Source organism: Leptinotarsa decemlineata, unplaced genomic scaffold (genome assembly GCF_025532065.1).
Source record: "Leptinotarsa decemlineata unplaced genomic scaffold, Ldec_3_MD MMD2_tig00078346_RagTag_RagTag, whole genome shotgun sequence".
NCBI lineage: Eukaryota > Metazoa > Arthropoda > Insecta > Coleoptera > Chrysomelidae > Leptinotarsa > Leptinotarsa decemlineata.
Window position 1 is genome coordinate 5,904,232 of NW_027412724.1, and position 26,359 is coordinate 5,930,590.

At 33.0% G+C, this 26,359-nt stretch overlaps 3 protein-coding genes across 3 annotated transcripts; all 3 read left to right on the forward strand.

The window, feature by feature from the left end:
* Positions 1-519: 519 nt before the first annotated feature.
* Positions 520-18,033, forward strand: LOC111507411 (uncharacterized). The gene is made up of 3 exons (XM_023162705.2): positions 520-790; positions 859-2,246; positions 17,564-18,033. The coding sequence occupies exons 1-3, from the start codon at positions 671-673 to the stop codon at positions 17,637-17,639; spliced, it is 1,584 nt and encodes a 527-aa protein (XP_023018473.1). The 5' UTR covers positions 520-670; the 3' UTR covers positions 17,640-18,033.
* On the forward strand, positions 13,095-15,587 carry LOC111507401 (uncharacterized). The gene is made up of 2 exons (XM_023162699.2): positions 13,095-13,470; positions 13,531-15,587. The coding sequence occupies exons 1-2, from the start codon at positions 13,345-13,347 to the stop codon at positions 15,166-15,168; spliced, it is 1,764 nt and encodes a 587-aa protein (XP_023018467.1). The 5' UTR covers positions 13,095-13,344; the 3' UTR covers positions 15,169-15,587.
* A 1,440-nt stretch (positions 18,034-19,473) lies between the features above and the next one.
* LOC111507420 (uncharacterized) lies at positions 19,474-25,520 on the forward strand. Its single transcript, XM_023162717.2, has 4 exons — positions 19,474-19,840; positions 19,891-20,209; positions 20,263-20,623; positions 24,974-25,520. The coding sequence occupies exons 1-4, from the start codon at positions 19,697-19,699 to the stop codon at positions 25,470-25,472; spliced, it is 1,323 nt and encodes a 440-aa protein (XP_023018485.2). The 5' UTR covers positions 19,474-19,696; the 3' UTR covers positions 25,473-25,520.
* Positions 25,521-26,359: the final 839 nt, after the last annotated feature.

Genomic DNA, 26,359 nt, shown 5'->3' on the forward strand with positions numbered 1-26,359 from the left:
AATTTGTTTAAATACTTCACTGAAATTATATACAAAATATCGAATAATACTTCTTTTCTAATATTAATAATGTGAGCTTGCAATTATTGAAACTTATTGATGAGAATTACCTGACTTGAATGTAATCAAAATGTGAATTGGAGATTTGTAGATGTGTCGCAATAGTGCTCTAGAAACTAATGCATCCAGTTCAGATAGAGAGTGGAATGTAACTTCACAAAATTATAATCGTGAAAACATATTACACGATAAATTTTGAAAATGTCATGTCTAATTGCATACTTAGATTATTCTCTAAATTTATGCTATTCTTAAATTTACTTCATTTTGTGTAATTATTCCATTGATTACTTATGAGATTGAATAATGGAATAAGTTAGGAAATTATAAATGAATTACGAATGATACATTTATGTCATATTTCAAAAATTGCGCCGAAATATTCTCACGTCAACTTTAACCTTACCCACCTCTTCAGATGGGTCGTTGGGAGCTTGCGCTTAGTGGAACGCACGGTCTATGTACATTTAAACTGTGGCAACGTTTATATTGTCTATGTCTATGGTCAAATGCCAAATCTTAACCACACCAACTTCAATTTTAAAATCTTTTACATTTTTGAGAACATTTCATCGAAAACAAGATAGCATGCAAAAGCAATGATTTAACAATGACTACGAATTATTGTAGTATCTGCCAAGAGCCTCGTAGATACTCTAGAAGTTTTGAAGATAAGGATGAAAATGGTGTAAAATGGTTTACGAAATTGAAATCTATTGTTTCTGAATTGGTAATGGGTGTTCTCTTCACTATTTATTGAATGTGGATCGCTGCTTATTCTATTTTTTTTTTCAACAGGAACAATCAGCAGAATGTTTCATATGTAATGCTTGTATCGAAGAGGTGGAGTGCTGTTTAAAATTTAGAGTGCAATTATTGGAACTTGTGTCAAGGCAAAAAGTTGAACACAGACCTAAAGCAAATGATACACATGATAATAGTGGCAGTTCTATAGGCTATCAAAAGTCACTAGAAGATCAAGAAGTTGAGGATTATTTACAAAACCCTGTTCAAAATGATATAGAGTATGTAAAGAATGGTAAAGAGTATTTGAATCTCAATTATAGCATTGGTTCAAAATCTGATGAAAATTTACTTGAAATAACCCAAAATGAAACTTTTATAACAAATGATGATACAGCAATTGATTCTAAACGTTCTCTTATTGAATGCGTTTGTCAACTTTGTTCATTTAATTCATCATCTGAAGAAGAGTTAGCTTCTCATCATTGTTGCCGCAAAGGATGTGAATTGAGTAAACCGAATGAAATGGTTGAATTAAAAAGTTCTAATAGTGAAAAAGGTGTTACACCATCTAAGAAAAGACGAGGACGAAAATCTACAAAAATTTCTACCTGTGAAGTATGCAGCCAAAAATTCAACTATATTAAAGATATAATAGCACATTGCACTTCTATACATTCCATGGATGCAAAAAATGTCAAGCCATACACTTGTAATAAATGTTGCCAACGTTTCAGTACTTTTGCAAATTATGATCAGCATCAAAAATATCATGAAAGAAATCGAGATAATGTTTGCAGCTTATGTGGGAAAGGATTTATAACTAAAAGTGACCTTATTGTTCACGAATATACTCATTTCAATCGCAGAAATTACAAATGTTCTACGTGTGACAAAGCATTCAACACAAATAAAAATTTGAGAACTCATATTTTAGTGGTACACACAGAAAGTTCTTCATGGAAATATGCTTGTTCTATTTGTGAAAAAAAGTTCCCACTGAAGAGCAATCATGATCAGCATATGAAGAGACATTCTGGTGACAAACAATTTGTATGCCACATTTGTAAAAGATCATTTGTCACCAGCAGTGAATTAAAAAGACATATCTCACTACATACTAATATGAGACCTTTCAGGTGTGAGTATTGTAAAAAAGACTACAAGGAAATGAGAACTTTGAAGGCGCATTTGAAACAGTCACACTCTGTGGGAGAAGTCAAGATTCCTATCAGAGAGAAAAAATATGTCTGTCACATTTGTCCCAGTCAATTTTATGATAAACAAAAATTATCCAGACATTTATGTAGTCATTCTGGTGTCAAACCATATGCCTGTACTTCTTGTGATAAAAAATTCACAGACAAATCCTACCTGAAGCATCATGTAAAAGTATTTCACAACACTATTAACAATATTGTGGAGGAGTTCTGTCCATCAGGGTGAGTGAAAAATATAAAAAAAATATTCTCTCAGAGGTCATTCTGACCTTGCATAAATCCACACTAAGCCTATGTCAGGTAGAGTTCATTATAAATCTTGCCGAAGTGAACCTGGTTTATATAGTGATTGCTTCAAATCTACTCTTAAAGTATTATATAATGTGTCTATAACATTAATTTGAAAACCGGTTGAAAATTTAATTATTTGGAATCCTTGGAAATTCATAAGCATAAGCATTACGGATGTAACCTGCTAAATGATCAAATCAATCTAGTTTACTCACCGATTTTCAAATAAGGCTACCCACATTGTCACAGGTAAATAAAATTCAAGTACTCAATTAAGTTAAGTATCTCTGTCATTACCTACAGTGGTGTTTAAATATATAAGGGCTTATATTATCAATTAATTTTCAGTTCTTTTTATTACTTTGAAAATGTCCTTGTAGGACGAAACTGCAGTAATATTAGTTAATAATAAAAGTGGTAAAAAACATAGAGTTTTATTTCTCATGTTTCATAATGATAAACTACAACATAGTTACGGCTACATCCATCAATTTATATTCTTTTATATCCATACCATGAGTGAGTTCTGAGTAAAATTCAATTTAAAATAATTGAACAATAAAAAGTCAACCAAACTTCAAATAATTTCAGTTGAAATTTGAGTGCAAATTTATTCTACCAGGCAGCTTGATTTTTTGCCTATTTAACTCGTGTAAAACAGACTTCTGGCTGATAGGGTTTGAAAACTGTGTTGGTATAGGCACAGCATACCTAACAGCAGGGGCACTCCCTTGGGCGGGAAAAGTACGCGCATATACTTCGCGTCGCTATGTCGGCCATGTTGAAAAGCAGTAGACCTGTCAAGTTGGTATTAAATTGTTGACATGAAATTTAAAAAATAATTTACATAATACTTAAAGAATCAATGATAGTTAATATAACTTTCAAAAACTTATTATTTTGTTTAAATGAAACTGTGTTCAACTTCTACTTCACCAAATCATTGAAAATAGGAAACAAAAACCTTCTTTATTAGATGAAGCTCTCTGAACAGCTGTCATTTGCAAAAACAAATTTGTCTGGGTTACCAGATTACATACAGATTTCCAAGGTTGAATGAATATAGGTATTTAAGAATTACACCATACTTTTCTGTACAGTACATACATACATACATACATGATGTGTAATTTTATACATGTTATATGACCGATTCAAGGTACATATGTAAATAATAATAATATACAAACTGTTCGAGTAAAAGTTATTTCTATGTAATACAAAGCCTTTAGGAGTAGTTGTTTCAGAAGAAACCCCCCTTCCTTTTTGTGAATAAATTACTTATCTGTGGAAGATACTATAGATACACATATATGTATGTATGTTTGTGTGTAGTCACCACTAATACATTTTTTACAATCAACCGCATTTTTATTTGAGAGTTTCAGTTACTAACGTATGTGAGTCGCTTGTTGAGCATGGTTTCTTTTAATCTGATTGATCAATTTTTCTATTCAAGCGAGTTCATACATAATTTCAAACTGAATTTGATCATATTTGGAATTTAGACGACTCCAAATACAAGTTCATGAACAAATTCAAACAATATTTGATAGAGATAACATTTTATTGCGTTTCTGATTTTTATGATTGACTTTTTTTCAATTTCTACCCTGTTCCGCACTGTGAAGTATTATGGAACAAAACTGTTATTATTGATAGAAGTGGTGCAGAATTTTGTAACATTAGATGGTGATAAGATTCGAAATAGTGCACATGTTGGCAACGCCGTAACTTTTGTCATCTTGTGACGTCATTCTCTTCTTACCGTCAACAACCTATATGTAAAACAAATTGTATATTGGTTCATAAGACTTCACAGATGCTGCTTCAAGTACCTTCATGACCTTCGGGTCCAGGATATAATACAGAAATAGGCCTTTTCATCACAATTTTTTGTGCGCATGCGTCAGTATCAGCCATCTTTTTCGTACTGTTTTTTGTAAACAACCATGTTAAAGAGCCCGCAACTCATGTTTTAAAAATTATAATATAAATTGAAGTTTATTAATTGTAAAAAAAGTGAAAAAAAAAGTAGTAATTCAAAATAATCAGAAAAAAAATTTCATACTCCATTATAATTATGTTATCTGTACGAAAAGGAACAACAAAACAGTGTTGTTATGGAGTATGTAAAAGTGATACACGATTAAATCATTCAGAACCAACACATACTATTTTATAAATTTTCCAAAGCCTTGTTTTGAATATCGCAAAAAAAATAATCAAATCATCAAGCAAATTACATATTAAAGCATGTTCAAAATGTGCGAAATGTGAATAATGGGTGAAAAAATGTGGCAGGAGTGACCGATGATGTTACCAAGGATACTTATATTTGCTGACTACATTTCATTGGAGAAAGTGGTCCAACTCAACAAAACCCTGATCCTTTATCCTTTAAGCTATCAGGAATTTCAACATATGTACATTATTTTCTTATTGCATTTTTCATATATATATATATATATATATATATATATATATATATATATATATATATATATATATATATATATATATATATATATATATATATGTACAGCCTCAAAATATTAATGGCTTGATTGATTTATTAGTTCCATAAGTAATACTCTTGTCAACTGAAATATATTTTCAATTACATCAAATAAATTGACATTATTAATAAGAATAAAACTGTAAATACTATTTTTTTAATATGTTTTTAGATAGTAAACAAATGCTGATACCTAACCTCTCAATCAGCTCACTTTTGTTACTTTTTGCGGACGCCCATGACGTTTTAACCACCTTTTTAATTGTTCACAATTATGAGCCTCAACTGAATTATTTACAAGTGAAGCACCATCAATGGTTTTTTCCAATAATTTATTTGTTTGTAGAGATAATATTCCTTGCCCAGTCATTGTTGATTAAAACAGTACGAATGTTTTGAATTACCGCCATTTCAATATGACAGCTACGCTTGCGCTCGTCTTATGATGAAAAGGCCTATTATTTTGTGAGTGGATTTGATATAAGTCTAAACAATAACTTCGTGCATTTATGTTGTTTGCTGCAACCAAGTGTTGCCCACTTTTGCTCACAGTTATACAGTACTTATGATGGCCAATAACCCAGAAACACGGGTCTGCTATTGACATTTTTAAGAATTCTTCGTACACGATTTTTTTTTTATTTATATAAAACTCGCTCATGAAACGTCTGTATTATATCAAACACTCGCATGTCATGCAGGTATCATGCAACTGCCTCTATGGAGACGTTAGTGATCCCTATCCGATGATCTGCTGGATCATGTACCAAGCATATTACCAGCCGTATGGGGTAGGTAATAATAATAATAATACATTTATTTCCCAAGAGACAAAATATTGAATTGTAATAATCAAGTCTAGAAAAAAACATTCAAGGTAGGTTCAACAGTTCACATTTAGAGCTTTGGAATGCCAAGACTCGCCGTTAAAAATTCTAAACATATAAAAATGTTATAGTATGTGAAATATAACAGAAACATTGATGACAATATTCTTACGAGATATCTTCTGAAAAGAATTCATCTGTTGAATGAAAACATCTTGTAACAAGTAATTTTCAAGTTGCTTTTTGAAAGTTAATAACGAAGAACAGTTTTTCAATTCATTTGGTAATTTATCAAATGCACGTAAGCCATTATTAGCAGGAGAGCAGAAATGTCCTCCATTTTTACAAATTGATATATGGAAGTGATTTTGGGAATATTTACTTGATGTATATCAGAATTCTTCACAAAACTATCTCTATTTTTGAAAATATAGAGACACAGTTCAAACATATATAACGATGGAAGTGGTAAGATTTCATATCTGCTGAAAAAACTTTTACAGCTCTCGGTACTAGGCTCATTCATGATGCACCTGATAATTTTTTTTTATGCAATGAAAACTTCCTGAGACGTGATTGACCATCCCCAGCAACAAACACCATAGCGCATACGACTCACCAAATAGTTTTTCCAATATTATTGTTGATGAACAGCTGAGAAATCATCTCTCTCGGTTTTCTCTGCTTCCGGAAGTATAATCTGGGTTTCGCAAAGGTCATAGCTGCGCCACTGCTCTGCTGCACATCGTGGACGGCATTATTAGGGCTACAAATGAGGCTCTTTGTTCTGTACTTTGCATCTTGATTTTAGTCGAGCTTTTGATACTCTAAACTATGATCTACTTCTCGCCATTTTAAACTATATGGGATTATCGGGTAGTGCTATCAGATTTCTTGAATGTTACATCAAAAACAGGGAACAAAAAGTGTGCCAGGGTGGAATCTATTCAAACTATCTGAAACTTAAGTCGGGTGTGCCACAGGGTTTAATATTGGATCCACTATTGTTTAGAATTTATTCATTAAACATATTGCGTAGTGTAGAACACTGTAAATTTCACCTTTATGCTGATGGCACTCAACTCTATCACAGCTTTCTCCCTCAAGGTGTAGAAAACGCAGGTACACTTATTAACAATGATCTCGAGTCATTTGTTGAGTTGGCAAGAGGTTACTGTCTACTACTAAATTCCACTAAATCGAATATCATCCATTTCAGATCAAAAAAGAATTGCCAGAAAACAAGTGAATCTCTTACAATCACGATTGATAATGTTCCTTTGCAACCCACAAATAAATGCAAAAATCTTGGGAGTTATAATCGACTCTGACTTGCGGTTTGAGTAACATATAAACAAACAGATACAACTGGCATATTCTTCGTTGAAACTTATTTATGGACACAGACACGTACTCACGAAACAGACGAAAATAACTCTCTGCGATGCAATGGTTTTATCGCGCTTCAACTACTCGGATACTTTATATGGTCCATGTTTAACCAAACAGTATACTCAGAAAATACAGAAAGTACAAAATTCGTGTCGACGGCTCAATCACGGAATTAGGAAATATCCTCAGAGTAATAATATCAAATAATATCCCATAAGTTACGGGATACGGGGTGGATCATAATGAAAAATAGACGGATATTAAATGCTGCTAATGTATATAACAAAATTATACAAACCAAAATGCCGCCTTATCTGTACAGGAAAATCACTTTTCGTACTGATGTTCACCAGAATAAGTCTCAGTAATGGACGTCTTCTCCAGCATCTTAATAGATATTTGAACAATCCAAATTTTTTTTCATGTACCTATTATTTTCTTTTTGTCTTAGCTTAGGTAGAATCTTTTTGAAGTTGAGTGAAAGAACAACTTCAGCTGGGAAACAATAAAGACGATTATTATTATTATTTTTAATATATAGTAGAAATAACACAGGACCCAAAATATAACCCTGTGGAATACCTATACGTTGATATCAGCTAATGTAGAATTTATAACCCTCAACTCTGCCCCCTTGAACTTAATTTTACCCTCTCGCTCTCCTCAAGTGAATCTACCTCGCTACAGTTATAACCAAAAGAATGTAAAATAAAAATTGAAGAAATGAACAAATATTTGAGGTTTGATTTTGAATCTTCCGCGATACACCAGCCGAGTACCCTTGGCAACGTTGGGTAGACTGAGTGTCTGGCGCCGCTGGCGGCGGTTCCTTGGTTGTGTGTTACACCGATAGTTCCAATAATTAGTTTGTGGTTCCGATGTAACCGAGTACTGAGTTACAATCATGTGAATGTGGATCCACCCCGGTTCTACCCCGCTTCCTTCCAAAAGTCTACCTCGATGAAAAAATAGCTTGTGGCAACACTGGCTACATATCTATTTTTACTTCAAACAACTAACAACAACAATTCCAGAGTGAAAATCTAAGATTTTTGGATATTCTTCTCGAAAGAATTATAAATCTGAGAATAATGTACCTACTGATTTTTCAAAATAAATTTGTAGTAAATTTCACTGAAACATAACTTCTAAAACACAAAACAAATGGCAGGAATTTTAAAAAAACCTTAAAATACCACAATTTCATAATCGTTCTTGTTATCTATCTATCAAAAATAACTTTTTTATGTACATGTATCATTAAATAACAAACATTTTAAGAACCATTCATTCAAAATGAAATAATGTATAACTGCTCGAAAAGAAACCTTGACAAAACAATGTAAGAACTCTCAATAAGTACAATACACGCCACGGCTGATGGTGAGCATATATATATATATATATATATATATATATATATATATATATATATATATATATATATATATATATATATATATATATACATCGGAAAAGTCTAGGGATATTTTTATAACATACTAAATATCATAAAAATAAATGCATGAGGTCGTTTAATTTCGATTAAATTAGTACACTCGACCACCCTGTAGATTTCTATGGGTTGAACAAAGCCTGCAAAAACGGTAACAAATCTTTTATCAAGTTTTTTACAAACTGTAGGTTTTCGGCTAAAATGAATAATCTGAAAGTGTCGAGTTTGTACATTCTATGCAGTTCTTGCTCAGCAATTGAACTGGAAATATTGTGCTTTAACATGGAACGCCATCACTTACCATTGGCTGAGATGAATAGAGCTGTAGGGCTTCTTCAAGGTGGCATGCGACAAAATGATGTAGCTCTTCGTTTGGGGGTCTCCCAAAGTGTTATCAGTCGATTGTGGCGGCGTTTCCGTGAAACTGGCAGTCCAGCCGAACAACATCCAGGGCGAGGACGCGCTACAACTGCAGTTCAAGACCGATTTTTGGTCTTAACCGCAAGAAGACAACCGACAATCACAGCACCTGAGTTGGTTAACGTGTTGCAACAGACGCACCAGGTAACCATTGGTCGTGATACTGTCAGAAATCGACTGCATGAAGCAGATCTCCACATCAGAAGGCCACTTAGATGTCCACCTTTGTCGAGAGGCAATCGCGGTAGAATGTAGAAGATTAGAGTGGTGTCAAGAACAACAAAACTGTTATGCAAATGATTGGGCCACAGTTTTGTTTACAGACGAATCCAGATTTGCATTTCATCCAGATTCTCGTCGAGTAAGACTGTGGAGACGACCTGGAAATAATGAACGTTTGAGACACGTCCAGGAAGTCCACACATACAGAGGTGGTACAGTAATGCTATGGGACGGAATCATGATCGGCGGCAGAACCGATCTCGTTTTTCCAAATCGCTCCCTCACAGCTCGACAGTACCTCGACACCATTCTTCTACCTATCGTCCGTCCGTTTGCTGGTGCTGTTGGTGAAAACTTCCACCTAATGCACGATAATGCTCGTCCACATGTCGCGCTTCTAGTGACTGACTGGCTCACCAACAAAGGAGTTGATGTATTGCCATGGCCAGCACAATCACCGGACCTGAATCCCATCGAGCATGTGTGGGACATGCTTCAACGAAGAATTACTCCGCATATGGGGAACATTCACACAACGTTTCAATTGAGAGAGCTTTTAATCGCTGAATGGGCAAATGTACCTCAACAAGACATTGACAATCTCATTTTGTCGATGCACGATAGATGTAGGGCCGTAATGAACCAGCGTGGAGGCCATACTTTGTACTGATTCCAATTTTTTTTGTATTATGATTTTTTTTCGGGGTGCCAAAGAAGAGCCATATTTTTTTTTAGATTTGCTTATATGTGCACTCAGTATTTTTGACCATTTAATAAATTTTGTTGTATGTTACATTCGTTTAATCACCCGTCAACTTTTTTTTTCCCTAAAGCGATCTAAAAAAATTATTGCCATTTTTAAAAATATCCCTAGACTTTTCCGATGTGTGTATATATACTGTGGTATAGACTCTCTCAACTAAATTAACTGGATTACGATGAGCCCCTTGCAGGCCAGTGTCGTACCTAAAATTAGTTAAAGTTAAGGTAGCAAATGAAACTTGACTTCTTTGTATTTTATTTAGTACTTATTATAGATGGTAGTACAGTTCATTAAAATGTTATATAATGGTACACTTTTCCAAAAATAATCTTTATTCAGTCACAATTTGAATACAAATTTTCTTCATCTTCACTGCTGCTTGTGCTGCTATCATCATTTGAATTTATAATCACTAGACTTAACTCTGTTTGAACGCCTGTGAATGTTTCAATTTCCCAATATTACCGCTCTATATCTACTACATGTCGGCAACGCTTTTACCATTCCTCAGAAGTGATTTCATCAAACTCGTGCTCCGCCGCAGTTTCCTCACATCTTCCAACTTGAAAGTTTCATTCTTTTGGGACAGTAGCCCAGTTCAATGGCATTCAAATCCGGATGGTAGAGTGGAAGTCGCAAAACGTTTTGCCCGTGTTCAAGCATAACCTCATCAAATTTGTATCTAATATGATGCTTTTTATTTACCTTGCTTGATCAACTCGTATAATTTGGGTTTGAGCATGTTAAGGGTGAAAATAATGTTTTCTTCGTGCAGCCATGTCAGCTTCCCTAAAATTTGTTTTGGGGGCTGGATTAATTTGAATATTATGGTATGGAGCATTATCGGTCACGACTACCGAATTCACAGGTAAATTTGTAACCATTCACCATAATTTAATTCAAAAATTATTTCTGAATGATAATCCCCTGATGTTTTTTGCCTGATTTAAATATAAGCCAACGGTAAGGTATAAACATGTCACCTCCTGCATGGACAATAATGAGTCTTGGACCCTTACAATATTTTTAAATAACCATTTGTTTGTTTCATTTGCCAAATTCTTCGAAGATGTATGTCCACTATGAAGGTATGTTTCATCAAGAAGCACAGTTGGTCGCTGTTGGCAACAAAAATTATAGATTATTTTGTAAATACTTGATCATCAATGCTCCAATATCTATTTCGTCTGTCTGTTTAAAAAAATTATGTTTTTCCGTTAACCAGCTGTCGCACCCCTAGACAACCCTCAGAAGTCGAAACTTGTGCGAGCTAAGGACTAACGAGGTATTACATTTTAACGTGTGATTCCTAACACGGATTGGAAGATAGCAAGTGAAAATCGATGAACCAGCGACCAACACGGCGGTCAATTTGAGTGAGTGAACAAAGCACCCACGTTGAACGGACCAGCTACCGTCTATTAAAATGTTTCTATTATTTTCAGTCCTTCTCCATTTGAAACCTATTTTCTTTAAAATTCCACGAAGAGATGATTCGGAAGCCGCAATTCCCAAAACGTCATTAATTTTGTGTTGGAACTTTTTTATCATAAAATGACATCCTTCCGCCTTATGTAAGTCGTAAATAATCCGTCTTATATTGGAATACTCATACTCGGGAATATCGGATACTGATGCTCTTCTAATCCGCTTCTTTCTTGGGGTGGAAAATTTTACTTCTCCGTTATTTGCAGAAATTAATTGCTTTCCTTCTTTAATCACTCTTTCAATGGTTCTTACTGAAATACAATACAAATAGACGAAGGAAAAATTTTATATCGTTTTGAGAAGATAAAATTATAATGCAACTAGATTTGCTAAAATTTGCAGCAAGTATTTAATAAAATTTGAAAAACAAATATTCTCTACAGAAATCGCAATTAAAAAAGTTTGAGACTTGACTGTCGTAATGATTTGAAGAAGAAAAAAATTCAGCAAGAATACTGGCCATTTTGAAGATATTTATATTTGGTTTCTCTTCAACGATTATTGCTTATTATTTATGAAAAGAGAAATGAAAATGTCTATGTTTTTACCACTTTTATTTGTAACTAACGTTACTGCATAGGACATAAAAAACATAGAAATGAAAATTTCTATATGTCCATATAGGACTAAACTGCAGTAACGTTAGTTACAAATAAAAGTGGTAAAAAACATAGAAATTTTCATTTCTCTTTTCATCATGATCTCCTACCACATAGTAACGGCTACATCCATCAGCTTAAGATTTATTTTCAAATATTTAGAAATCATGCACTGCGTGATTTTTTTTCAATTGCAAATCAACTTTAGTTGATGCAGTGCATCACAAGAACTTTAGTTATTTGTATTATTATTCTCAATTGATTCAGTTCAGTATTTTTCGGCAGCTAAAACGACGAACTCCTTTTTTTTTCGAATTTGGGATGTTTTGCACTTATTTTCAATTTTTCTTTCTCTTCTCTTCAGCATATAAATATTTTAAAAGACCATTTGGAAAAATTGGTTGCCACACCCGCACCTTTGTATATTAGTCTATATGCATTGCCCGCACGTACTTTGCTGAAATAGTGTAGTTCGATTGATGACTCTCTCGAGTACATTATTGCTATAAGAGATGTAAAACCTAGAGTAGAGGTATTAATATAAAAAGGAAAATCACTTGTAACAGAACACATATTTTACCATCCGTGAAAATATAGAAGAAAAGAGAATTGAAACTTTCTATGTTTTTACCACTTTTATTTGTAACTAACGTTACTGTAGTTTCGTCCTATAAGAACATTTTCAAACTGATACATTAAACTAAAAATGATTTATTACATTAGCCCTTACATACCCCTATAGGTAATAAAATACACGTACTTGGCTTGATTGAGTACCTGAATTTTCAATTTACAGTGCGGATGTGCCAATTTGAAAACCGGTGAGTAAACTAAATCGATTTGATTATTTAACAGGTTGCACCCGCAATGTTTATGCTTGTGAATTTACAAACTCAATTATTTAAAATCCTTGGAAATACCTAAAACGTAACCTTTCTTTTTAATATGACTACTGTTCCTAACGTTAATCTCGGAACTAACCGATAAAATTTTTTCTTGCTCTCGTAAATACCGAACGCACTTCGCTAGCTTGCCGAGCAAAGCGAGCTAATAGAGCGATCTAATTTGTATTATTCGAACACACCTAATTACAATGTGAAAGAGTAAAAGTGACGTTGAAATTCAAGAATCTAATGGGGGTATTTGGATTATGTCAAAATGTTTTTGTTATTTTATAATTGAAACCAGAAAAACTGAATCAAAGACATTTTTGTGATGTGTTAAAATGGTTTGAAATAAAAAAATTGTACTGTTTGCATGTTGAAATAGCGTGAACTCTCATCAAAATCATTGGGAAAATTATGAAATAATTAAAATTTTCCTATTTGTGTTCAACCTGCACAAATGCTTTCACATTTACAACGTTGTACTCTATGCTTAGAGTCGACTAGCTCTGGAAAGAGTATAAGTGAAAAAGATGCCTTTGGAATAACAATCTCTTCTAAACTTCAATTTATTGCTCCTGAAGTGGTAAATTTTGGGATGAACTATGGATAACTTTGTTTTTATTCAAACATGATTTTTTTCTAGGAATGGTTGAGTGAATTCAAAATATGCGATGCCTGTATAGATCATTTGTCAGCTGCATGTAAATTTAAAGAAAAATGTCTTGATGTGAAAAACAATAAGTTCCATGGGACCTGCAATAATTTATGTGATACACTTGAAGTAGAGTATAACAGTGATATATCAGTAGACAAAGAACCCAGTTTAGAAGAGAGTAAAGTTTTTATATGCTTCCATTGTCAAAAGGGTTGTGACTCAAAAGATGAACTTATTAAACACATTGATACAGAGCATGTCAATAAATATGAAGAAGATGTATCCAAATACAAAAGAAGGGAGATATGCTTGCAGTGTGGTAGAAAATTTGTAAAAACTCATTCTCTACAAGAACATTCAGCCATATGTGATGGAGTCAATAGGCATATGAAAATTGAAGTGGAAAAAGAACACCAGTGTCTCAAATGTAAGAGATATTACACGACTGACAAAATTCTTAGAACCCATGAAAAGAGATGTTTCATAAAGGATTTTGAAAAAACTGACCATCAGTGTACTGAATGTAATGCTTTCTTCAAACATTTGAGTACACTTCGAAAACATTTAAAACATGGCTGCAGAAGAAATAGTAATGATTCCATGTTTTGTAAAATATGTGACGAACCATTTAAATCCCAGCAGAAAATGAATGAACACATGAGGGAGGATCACAAAAAATCTTCCAGCTTTTGCGATATCTGCCGTGAAAACTTTGATACTAATGAAGATTATGAATTTCATAAAAGAAATAAACATGCAAAAGAAAGGTTCCTGAAAAAAAGAATATTTATCTGTGAAATTTGTAATGATACATTCAACCTTGTCAAAGATATTATTGATCACTACATAAATATTCATTCTATGGAGGAAAAACAAGTTAAACCTTACTGTTGTGACATTTGCAGTAAGAGGTTCAGATCATCAACAAATCTAATGAATCATAAGCTTTATCATGATAGAAATAGAACCAACATATGTAGCATATGTGGTAAAAGTTTCATAACCAAAAATGATCTTTTGTCTCATGAAATGATACACTTTAATCAACGAAATTATAAGTGTGATAAATGTGAAAAAGCATTCAAAACTAGTAGCAATTTGAGAACGCATTGTTTGATAGTCCATAGTGATCCAGAATTGTGGAAGTTTGTTTGTCATGTTTGTGGAAAGCGATTTCCCCTAAAATCCAATCATGACCAACATTTGCGTAGACATACTGGCGAGAAAAACTTTATATGTACACTTTGTAAAAAAACATTTGCTAGCAAAAGTGAATTACAGGAGCATGTGGGTTACCATTCTAATGTTAGATGTCATAGGTGTGACCAGTGTGGGAGAGAATACAGGAAAAAGAATACTTTAGATGTACATTTGACCAAAGCTCATGGTATTGGTAATGCAAAAATACCCATTAGAGAAAGGAAGCATGCTTGTCACATATGCCCTGGCAGGTTTCATGATCGACTGAAATTAGCCCGACACCTTTGTACCCACTCTGGTCTGAAACCATTTTCGTGTTATATATGTGAAAAGAAATTCACTGATAAATCGTACTTAAGACAACATCTCAAAAATACTCATAGTATTAATGAACAGCAATCTAATGCACTCAGTACCTCAAAATGAAAAAATATAATTTATCATGGGCTATTCTATATTTATGATTTCAATGTCAATTATGTGTATTTTCATGTTTATGACTTTTGTTTTTTGTTTATCTGTTCAAATACCAAGATTAGGATTAGTAAATGGTCTGATACTTAAATCTCTACTTCACTCTCCTCATAAAAAAAATTGAAATGTGATATAAAGATGTGAAAGTATAAGAATATCTTAAAAAGTTATTCATCAGTTGTATAAATTAAATGGATTTTTAATAATTACTGTAATTTTTTGAAAAATTCAATTGGTAATGTGAAATGTTTATACATAAAATGAAGCCAGGTAATAAAATCTTTTGCGATTATTTTGCTGGCAATCTATTTTGGTTTTATGTCTATAATGTTATATAACGAAATGGAATAAATTCATTATGATACACTTTATTAGGTTTCAAAATTTAATTTTGTTGTCTGGGTAGCAAGCAAATATTCATGATACAAGACCAATCAAAATCACTTCTGTCTGTATTATGCTACCTTACAGCAAGGGGTATTGAAATACCTCACCTAGCAGATGTCACCTGCGAAGGTTAGAGTGTGTGTATCTATGCTGAAAGGATATATGACCGAGCCAACTCGTCGCTAACAGAACCTTTGAGATACCACTTTATGGAGCACAATGAATCCGACCCTGAGTCTTCGAAGCAGAGTAAAAACTTTTCATTTATCTGACTCTTGGTCCTGTTAACAAACCTAGGAATATTGGTGGTCAGCAATTTTCATCTGGAGAGGAAACAAACTCAACAAAACCAGATGCGAAAAAAATCACGAATTGCTGAATCAAATGTATCGTTAGGTATAATTGGGAAGGCAGAAATTTCAAGGTATGTTCTTTGCATCTGTGGGTCGGATTGGCACGTGTGATGCAAAGTGGATCCGCTAAACAGAAGACGTTCAGGACAGTGGTTGACACCGATAAGCCACCCAGGCACTTCTCAAAGGTGAAAACCCACCAAAAAAAGACCAGGGTTACTGTATGGTGGTCAGCAGCTGGTGTGATTCATGATAAACCAGAAATCTACGTAATGTACTGAAAATTTCGTCGGCAATAGCTGGCACTGGTCAACGGGAGGGGTACAATCCTGTCCCACTAAAAGCACGTCCACACGTTTCACAAATCACCGTTAGAAAATCAAACGAATTGAGCGTCTACGTTCTGCCTCACCCACCGTACTTCCCAGACCTCTCACCAACCGCTACCATCTTTTCAAGTACTTTTATAACTTTCTCACCGGTAGAACCTTCTTCAATCAGGGCCAGGCAAAAGCAAAAGAGGCCTTCGTCGACGTCATCGAATCCCGAGCACACACTTTTTATGCTGACGGAATTGATCGGCTTGTATTACGTTGGCGAAAGTGCATTGATTCGACTAGCACTTATTCCAATTAAATTGAATGAGTATTCACTGAGATATCACAGTTTGAAATATACTCCATAAGTTTTGAAACAACATAAAATTTCTTTCGAATTGTGATGAGTGATGCTTAGAAACGCTAGTGGCGAGTAAGACATTGGTGCATTTCACTTTTTTGTCAGTATTCCAAATAAGTAATTAGGGATTTTGTGATGTCCAATCTTAACAATTGGGCTGAAAAGTTCCGGGCCTAAGAAAGGAAACTCGTTTATTTTGTTAAAAAATGGCTTTATTCATCAACGTAATCTCCATCAAGAGCCACCCAATCATTCCAGCGCCGCTCTAACATTTCAATACCACTTTCGTAGAACGATTTATCTTTTGTCTCAAAATAGGCCCCAGATTCGAAAGTACAAATTCACTATTATTATCTGAGGATCACTTACTTAGTAACTTCTTACCATAGTAAAATATTTTTTGACATTTTTAGTTTTTTTGTCAAAAAGTGGAAAATTTTATTTCATTATTTAAAAACGTTGGAAAACATTGTAGCATATAGATATTCAATTCGTAAGGAAGTCGAAGTTGTTAGTTGGGATTTATTACCATCGAAGAGTAACGCCTGCGGTATAAAAAAATACGAAGAATACACAGCGTCTATTAAACCAATGAAAAAATGTAGTGATCTGTGAGATTTATTGAAGAATAACGAGAATTTGGATTCTTAAAACATGTTTTCTATTTTTTCTTTCAAATCCTTCATTATGAAATTATTTCAAAAATTATTATCAAATACAATAGCAGCAAAAAAGAAAATTATTAGTTTCAGCAATAAAAATAACATGTTTAAACACTGAAATAAAAAGTTGAATACAATAATGAATGTTAGAAAAAACTCATCAGAACTGTGAATTATAATTGTATGAGAATATTTGATATTTCAAAGTATATACATATACAGCTTGTATGGCAATTTTCATTTGTAAACTAATTTATGCTTTTTTAGGTACCCTCAAAGGTATACACGAAAATATAGTTTTTACAATGAACTCGTCATTGATGAGAAGCCTGAAGGAGTATGACTGTGGTGGAACATATTTTCGTTATTTGAGTTAAATATACTTCACTTCATAGTGGATTTAACAGGAACGTCTCTTGCCTCATCAGTTATAATTATTCAAACTCCCGTGAACTATGATACATTTTTTGATGAGGCATTGCAAAATCGATTCCAACCTTTTCTTCGTTCCTATTCATTGCTATAACTACTTCCCCCATATTTCCATTAACTTGAGTTGAAAATATATAATCATTATATTTCCTGAATTAAATACGAGTCTAAAAGTCATAATATGATAATATAATGGCTAGAGTTATACAAAGTTACTTAGAAGACAGTTCCAGGCACATTTATATTACCATCAAATTTACCAAATGATTAGTAAATGTTACTAGAATAAATTCATTGTATTTCAATCACTGATGTTTTCCAAATTGAATCAAATATTTTCACAATTAAAATTTTTTGTCATAATATATTACATAAGGCATATTCTAGAGATGGGCTTATCGATACGATATATCGATAAGGTATCGATAAACATTTCGAATATCGATACAAAAAGTAATATCGATAAGAATATCGATAAATAAAGTAGTATCCATAAGAATATCGAAATAATTTGTGTAATTGATGACTTGTTTATTTTGTGGAAATTCATGATCAATTTAATGAAAAGAATGAAACACTTTTGTTGTTATAAAACGATACTTCTTCCACGTAACTATTAAGTAAGACGATTGGCTAGTTGGCAACATAGTTTCATTGTACAGCTCAGAAGAAGAAGTAAAGGTAGGAAAGAAGAGTGTCTGTCTTCGAGATTTGCAATTTGTCATTTGTCATATTACATTACTGTTAGGTCAACTTAAATAAAAAAATAATTTTGTCACTTCATCCAATCTACTTTTTGTTTTGACTTTGTTGGTTTGTTTCTATTTCCTAACAATAACAATCTTTCATCATCTTAATATACCAAGGAATATGACATCCCTAGAAAAAGTAAAAAAGGAAAAGTTAAGAAACCCAGACAAAAACGCAGTGCATGCTGGATATATTTTGAAAATATTGATGGAAATGATTCATGGAGACAAGCCAGGTGTACAGTAATTCAATCTTTTATAACTAAATACCAAATGGGACTGATTGTTATATTCTTTAGATATGCAATCTTATACGTCTGTTCCATCGGAAAGAGTGGACAACTCCTACGAGACCGTAGAACTCGCCTCAGTCCCAAGAGAGTTGGAAAAATTATATTTTCAGCTTCAAATTTAGATTAAGTTTCTAGGTATATATTTAGTTTATCCAGAATAAATGTTTTGTTTTATGTAAATATTTTATTTCACAAATTTAATTAATTTAAGTTATGTTGTTACTTTTCGTTTTCCGATTGTTAGAATTTATTTAATTCATTTAGGTTACTTTTTGTTTTCGAGTTGTGAGAATTTGATTTATTCAGTAATATATTTTACATAATGTGTTTTTTTATCTATTATATATCGATAAAAAATATCGATATATCGATAAGGAATATCGATACGAATTCAAAATATCGGTATCGATAAGATATCATATCGATAACATCTAATATCGATAAGCCCATCTCTAGCATATTCGGGTTCGCCTCTAGGACGGTTCAAAATAGTTACACAACTGGTTATTCAGAATGGGTTTGTACATAACTTTCTCAGGTTCAACTGAGCGACTGTTTTTTTTTTGTTCTAGGACTGTCTCCATGACCACCGTATAGAAGTAAAAGTTTACTTCTATACGTTGCCATGACCAACCTGAATAATACCTTTTGAATTGGCACCCTATTCCATGTTATGGAACACTGTGACCTGTAAGTGTGGCAATGGTTCTGTCATTTCTGTGTTTTCGTGTCCAGACATATGACATGTGGAAATTTGGAGGTTATTGGTTTCATTGTTTATAAATAAATAAACGTACAAATTATTGTAAACTTGTTGGGAAGTCCAGTAACGAAGTTTAAGTTTATGTGACTTCTGTAGAATGTAGAATAACTGAATTATAAATGATTTTCTCAACAAAAGTATTATTAACTCTATCCTAATTCGAATGGAAATTGGAAAAAAAATGAATAGTATGGAAAATAGTTGTTGTGTCTGCCTGAACAATTTCTTAGGTCTAAATAAACTATCGAAGAAAGATGACAATAATGTAACTTTGTTTTCAAAACTGCAAATAAGTGTTTCTCAAATTGTAAGTAGTGTGTCATGGGTAATAAAGGTATATTTCACAAAACTTTTCAGGAATGGAAAGTAGGGTACCAAATCTGTGAACCATGTACCAATTTATTAAGTATTGTTTATACATTTCGAGAAACTTGTATAAAGTCCGATGCTGTTCGGAAAGTACAGTTGGAAAACTCTTCTGAGGAAAAAGAAAAAATTAAAGTCGAAGAGAATGTTGATTCTTCAGAAGATATTGAAGATTCCGATGAAAAGAAGCAAGATGAAGATGAGGACTATGAGGATGAAGATGAATTTGATGATGATCCCACTAATACTCTTTCTAGTGAGGAAGATGAAAAAAAGGTGGAGGTTAATGTCAAACTCGAGATTATCAGAGGTTAGAAATTTATGTGAAAATGTCTTTAATACCCAATTATATATGCCTTTCAGATAAATCCACATCATCATCTAAACGAAAAAGAAAAGTTTTACAATTTCAATGTGAAAAATGTACCAATACCTACAATTCAAGCACTCTTTTTGTGAGACATTGTGTTGAAGAGCATGGCATGAATAGTAAAGATGTTAGACCTTTTGTTTGTACACGATGCAATAGCCGCTTTGGTAACTCCTCTAATCTTATGCAACATATTAAATATCATGAAGCTGTGAGGTCAAATATGTGTACATATTGTGGAAAAGGATTCATTACTAAAACGGATCTAAACATACATGAAAAACAGCACCTTAATATGAGAGAATATAAGTGTGAAACTTGTGTCAAAAGTTTCAATACTCACAAAGACTTGAGGTAGGTGTGTTGTTTAAGTTGTTATAAAAATAAATACATCTTTGGCAAGCTTGTTGTGCTAATTACTAAAAAATTATTCAGTCAAACCTTGGTTTGTCTAATTTTTGACTTTTCATGGAGAATATAATTGAACTTTCCCAAATTATTTTATTGTTGGGTGACATCTTCCCTCACAAAGACATCATCTAAGGAATCGACAGAGAACTCAATCCTCGAATTTCAAAGATAAATGAGACTTCCCAAGACGATCAGTTGCAAAGCTAAGCTTTGTCCTCTGTCTTTCACTGCAACTTTCACCACAAGGCAACTAGTGGAAAACCAGAGCCAAACACAACACACCAGACAGCGCAAGTCAAGTCAAAAATGTTTATTATACTTTTGGATAAAATTATAAAATATTTGTGACAGTGTATTTTGTGTGGGGCCCTGCTATAGGCTTATGCCTCTTCAGGGTTATCCAGACAGCGCTGTTTTAACTAGTTGCCTTGTGGTGAAAGCCGCAGGAGGAATCTCATAGGTGGTCGATGTTGAAGCTTGGCTTTGCAACCTCCACGTCATATCAGTGATATTCATATTTGGAGTGTAATTCATATTTGAAGTGTTAATATGTGTTAATCACCAACGTCGGCGCAGTTTCGTTGTTGATGAAAATGGTACTCATGGCCTCAGTTGTAAATTTAGTGCAGGTCGCTTCTTCATTATGCAGTAAATGACATAATTAAATGTGCATTGTCAACAGCCAATATTCCTTCTGTGATTGAACCTCTTGGAATTAGCTGAGATGATGGAAAACGCCCTGATGGAATATCTCTCATTCCTTGGAGACATGGAAAACCTTTGGTTTGGGACTTCACCTGTGTTGATACCTTGGCTCGCTCTCATCTCAATTCAACTTCTCAAACATCTGGTGATGTTTGCGAAGCAGAAATACATTCGTCTGGAAGAACGATATATTTTCTATCCAATTGCCATTGAAACATTTGGTAGCTTTGGTTCCTTTGCTTCCGATTTTTTCAGAGATATTGGTTGAAAACTAATTACAGTAGCAGGCGATTCTAGAGCAAGATCATTTCATACAACGAATCAGCATTGCGATTCAGAGAGGAAAGGCTGCATCAATCCTTGGCACTATTTATCCTTCTCAAAGTCTTGATGGCATTTTCTTTAGCCCACAAAACTGGTCTGATATAACTAAGTTTCCTGATATAACAGATTTCTCCCCATCTTCTTCTGTTAAAAATTATCCAAACGTTAATGAGAGTAAATCAGACTTCAGTTCTAAAAAAATTGTGGAAGAAGACTTATCAGGCAAACTCAACACTAACATGTGATTTGTGATATTGATGACTTATTTATTTTGTGGAAATTCATCTTCAATTGAATGATCTAGATATAGAAATAAAATACTTTGTCTAATTTCCACTTACTTAATGTATTGATATTAATACGACCAAGGTTTCGGTTTTTACACCATTCTCATTCATATTCAAACACTACTGACCTAAGAGAAATATCGGAGTATATATATATATATATATATATATATATATATATATATATATAGTAGGTAATAAGATATATACCTACATTTATTAATACCAACTACATAAACTTCAAACTGTGGTTAATTACGTTGTCATCTTTATAAATTCAAAAGTGGAGACTTACACAAATATGTTTGTTCGTTAAGAGTTCTATATTTTGAGTTTTTAATCGATTTATTGATTTCCATGGCTTCTAACAAATTCATTTTCCTTCCTTTACTACATGTATGTAAGATTTTGAGGTTTTCCTTACTTATTTTGTGGTTTGTTTCTTGTAGATGCTTGTACATAGAAGATTTTTTGTCTAAACCGACGTGTTCACGGAGTCTTACTTCGAAATTTCTACCGGTCTGGCCTGTATATACTGCAGAGCATTCACTACATTCTAATCTATATATGCCAGATTTCTTCATTCTGTCACATCGTCAGACGTCTGGCAGATTTCTTCATTCTGTCACGTCGTCAGACGTCTGGATTTATGGAGTTCCCAATATTCTCAAAAAATAATTCAAGTTGAGAATCTTGTGCGAGCTAAGGACTAACGAGGTCTTACCTTTTAACGTGTGATTCCTAACACAGTTATAGAGATAAGACAATGCATAAACTTAAGTAGGACTCGCATTGTGCATTTTTGATAAATTATTTCTTTTTGATCTTTTAATTATAATACAACCATCATTTGTCCACACTTTCCTTTCAATTTTGCTTAGAGTATGTTTCAGTAAATTTTGATACTCGGCTTTAAGATTTCAAATTGTAATACCAGTTTCTTTTGAAGACTTTTTATTAATATTATATCATTAATCAACGTTGTTATTAGTTTTAACAGGTATTGATTATATACTCAAACGCACGCCACTGCAGGTAATTAAACGACCTGAAAGCTCAGAAAATCTTTTATTTGCAATACAAAAATAGGCTAGACCTGGTAAAGTATTATGAATCCGCCTAGAACACCTGTGGCAAATCATAACAAAATCACAAAATTTAGTTTGAGCACTCTGTTAGAGTTATGCATTTATTATTTTTTACTGCAAGGAAACATAGTGTAGCCCTTTTTTCCATAGAAGTATTATTTAATACGGTTATCATCATTGAAGGACACCCACATGTTGCTTTTTGACAGTCCTCTCAAGTACATCTGCTTGATTTTTGAACCAGCAGATATAATCTCAAATTTCAACTCACCAAATTATAGTAATGATATAAATATGATTACTAATTTTGAAAGTTTCCATCTTCAAGTGATGCAATTATCTAGGGTTAAAACGCCCATAAATACTTGTATCTATAACTTGAAAGTTGAAATTATAATTAACAAAGATAATAATTCATATCAACACTTAGGATCATTTATGGAAGTGAATTTTTCTGAATTAAAATCTGGATTTGACCCTACTCATATATTCTAATCTGTTTACTTAAATGACATAATAAGCCCATGCAGGTGGCATGGTCTTATTCTTCTTTTATTAGCTGCATTTTTTACTCTGTTTGTGTAGTAAATTATTTTTTTCGTTTTATCCTGTTTTTGTGTAATTGTGGTTCATACATGCTGCATTATAGTTGTTTTTGGCTTGCCCAAACAACTCCCTTTAATATTTGCCTTTCTGTACAATCTCATTCGTTATCCAAGGATGGTTTGCGGTATCAACACTGCGAACAGTGGTGCATTTTTTTGGACAAGCCACCTCAAAGCACCATGAGACAGTTTTGTGAAAATACACAAAAGCATCAGAGATACCTAAGTTATGCAATGACGGGTACCAACTTATACTTGAATTTAGAAAAATAAATGGAACTAACCTCGTTTTTCCAAATCACTTCCTTACAGTTCAGCAGTAACTCGACCCCATTCTTCACCATATCGGTTGCCCGTTATCTGGTGCTCTTAGTCAAAACTTCCACCTCATGCATGGTAATGCTCATTTACATGACGCTCGTCTAGTGACAGACTGGCTCGTCAACAAAGGAAATGATGTATTGCTATGGCCAGCACAATCTTCCGACCATAGGCCAGCACAATCCTCCGACCTGAATCTCATCGACGTCATTTTGTCTATGATTGATTAATGTGGAGCGTAGAGGTCATACAATGTACTAATTTTGTTTTTTCATTAGGAAAAGTTTTTGTGATAACAGAGTTTTTTTCTTTATTGTACAAATGAAAACTTGTTATTTTTGACATATCAATTAATTTCGATTTATATTACATACGTTTAAATAACTACAAATCGACCATCATTTATTCAAAAAGAAATTAGGGTTGGTTCTAAAAATATCTCTAGCTTTTATGATGTTTATATTATAATATATGCTGATATTCTGTTTATCACAAATCCCAATAGTTTTAGTGAATAGTATGCCATATAAAGTATCAAATACAATGATTGGATTATTGAATAAAGAAGAATTGAACCTGAAAGTAGATTCCATTTTTTTTTTCATGTTTATTATTTTTTTTTTTTCATCACCTACATTATAAATACAGACCAGTTTCAAGCTTCAGTCAGGCTATGAATCATGTATTTCCCTAGAAAATGTAAGAATCATCTGGAAATGGATATATAATTCAAATACAGAAATGTAATAAACGATTTTTTATATATGAACCTTATCCCAATTTGGAAAATAAAATCCCAGGTAATGGTTATCTATTTGGGGATTCTTCTTAGTAATCCATCAAATAAATTATCGCATGACCATATAGTCTAATGTAATTTTATAGATGTATGTAATGAATCTATAAAACTTTCAAGAAAGAATAAATTTTTATTCATATTTTTTTAATTATTTTCTATTTTAGGTCTCATAAACTTGTGGTGCATACAGATCCACAACTCTGGAAATATTTCTGTCAGATATGCAACAAACCATTCCCTATAAAATCCAACTATGATTGTCATATGCGTAGACACACTGGCGATAAAAAGTTTCAGTGTCATTTGTGTGACAAAAAGTTTACTGACAAATGCGTGCTGCAGCGTCATATGAGGACACACTCGAATGTGAGGGATTTCAAATGTTCTCATTGTGATAAGGAATATAAAGATAAACGTGTGATGCAAATTCATATGGCCAAAATACATGGAATAGGAGTGGGAGAAATCAAACTGCCTTCTAAGGAGAGGAAGTATATTTGCCATATGTGTCCCAAGGCCTATTATGCCAAAAATAAACTGACAAGGCATTTATACACCCATACAGGAGAGAAGCCATTTTTTTGCAATATTTGCAATAAGAATTTTAATGATAAATCATATGTTAAACAACATATGAAGAAAACACACTATTGTAATACATAATAATGATATGTAGGATTTAATAGTTAAACATATTTTATTTACAGTATGTTTATACAGTATTTTAATTTTTTATTTATTGAATAAATGCTATAAAGCTTAACAACCCTAATTTGCTTGGTCATGAACTTGAAGATTAATTGTCATAATTCTTATTATACAAACCGAGATAATTAATTACAGGAAGTTGTATTTCATTAAACATTTATTGAAAATAAAATAATAAATGCATTAAAACAATGAAAAAAGTTGAAGGCTAGACAGCTTTTACAAAATTTTGTAACAATTAAATGTACTAGACCTGTTTAACCACTTAAAATTAATATCAATCAGTGCTCATGACAAGTGCTATCAACATCAATTTTGAAATTTCACATAAATCCTAGAAATTTCATTTTGAAAAAAAGTGAGTTTCTTTTTCTGAAAATATTCAAAACTAATTATTACAGTTTATTGTATAATTTTCACTATAAAGGGTCTTACAAAAACCGCGACACGTGTTTTCATATACAATAGCTTCCTCAAGTGTAAAGTTTACGCTTGAGGATTTCATGTCGATAACAACAAGAAAATTATGATTTTGAAACGGCCCTGCATAGTCTATGCAATGATGCTCTTGAAGGCTGAGCAGATGCACAGCATGGGCAACTTCTTACCACGTGATCAATGTCATTTGAAATGTCTTCGATTTTCACACTTGGATGATGTGAATTCATAAGTCGCTTGTTAACGCCGACTTTGTAATCGACAGCAAAACTTACACCTTCATCTGCTTTTGGTATTACGACTAATGGTAATCTCCAGTTGGATATTGTTATTTTCGTTATGATTCCTGTAGTTTCAAATGCGTCCAGTTTCAAATTTCATGTGAATCATCGCTTTGAATTTGA

What these genes read in the sequence shown, in the direction of transcription:
- LOC111507411 (XM_023162705.2), top strand. Translation starts at nt 671, where the DNA reads ATGACTACGAATTATTGTAGTATCTGCCAAGAGCCTCGTAGATACTCT. An exon ending in AATCTATTGTTTCTGAATTG is followed by an intron (nt 791 to 858) that starts GTAATGGGTGTT and finishes TTTTTTCAACAG; the next exon opens with GAACAATCAGCAGAATGTTT. An exon ending in GAGGAGTTCTGTCCATCAGG is followed by an intron (nt 2,247 to 17,563) that starts GTGAGTGAAAAA and finishes ATGCTTTTTTAG; the next exon opens with GTACCCTCAAAGGTATACAC.
- LOC111507401 (XM_023162699.2), top strand. Translation starts at nt 13,345, where the DNA reads ATGCTTTCACATTTACAACGTTGTACTCTATGCTTAGAGTCGACTAGC. An exon ending in AATTTATTGCTCCTGAAGTG is followed by an intron (nt 13,471 to 13,530) that starts GTAAATTTTGGG and finishes ATTTTTTTCTAG; the next exon opens with GAATGGTTGAGTGAATTCAA.
- LOC111507420 (XM_023162717.2), top strand. Translation starts at nt 19,697, where the DNA reads ATGGAAATTGGAAAAAAAATGAATAGTATGGAAAATAGTTGTTGTGTC. An exon ending in CAAACTCGAGATTATCAGAG is followed by an intron (nt 20,210 to 20,262) that starts GTTAGAAATTTA and finishes TATGCCTTTCAG; the next exon opens with ATAAATCCACATCATCATCT. An exon ending in AATACTCACAAAGACTTGAG is followed by an intron (nt 20,624 to 24,973) that starts GTAGGTGTGTTG and finishes TTTCTATTTTAG; the next exon opens with GTCTCATAAACTTGTGGTGC.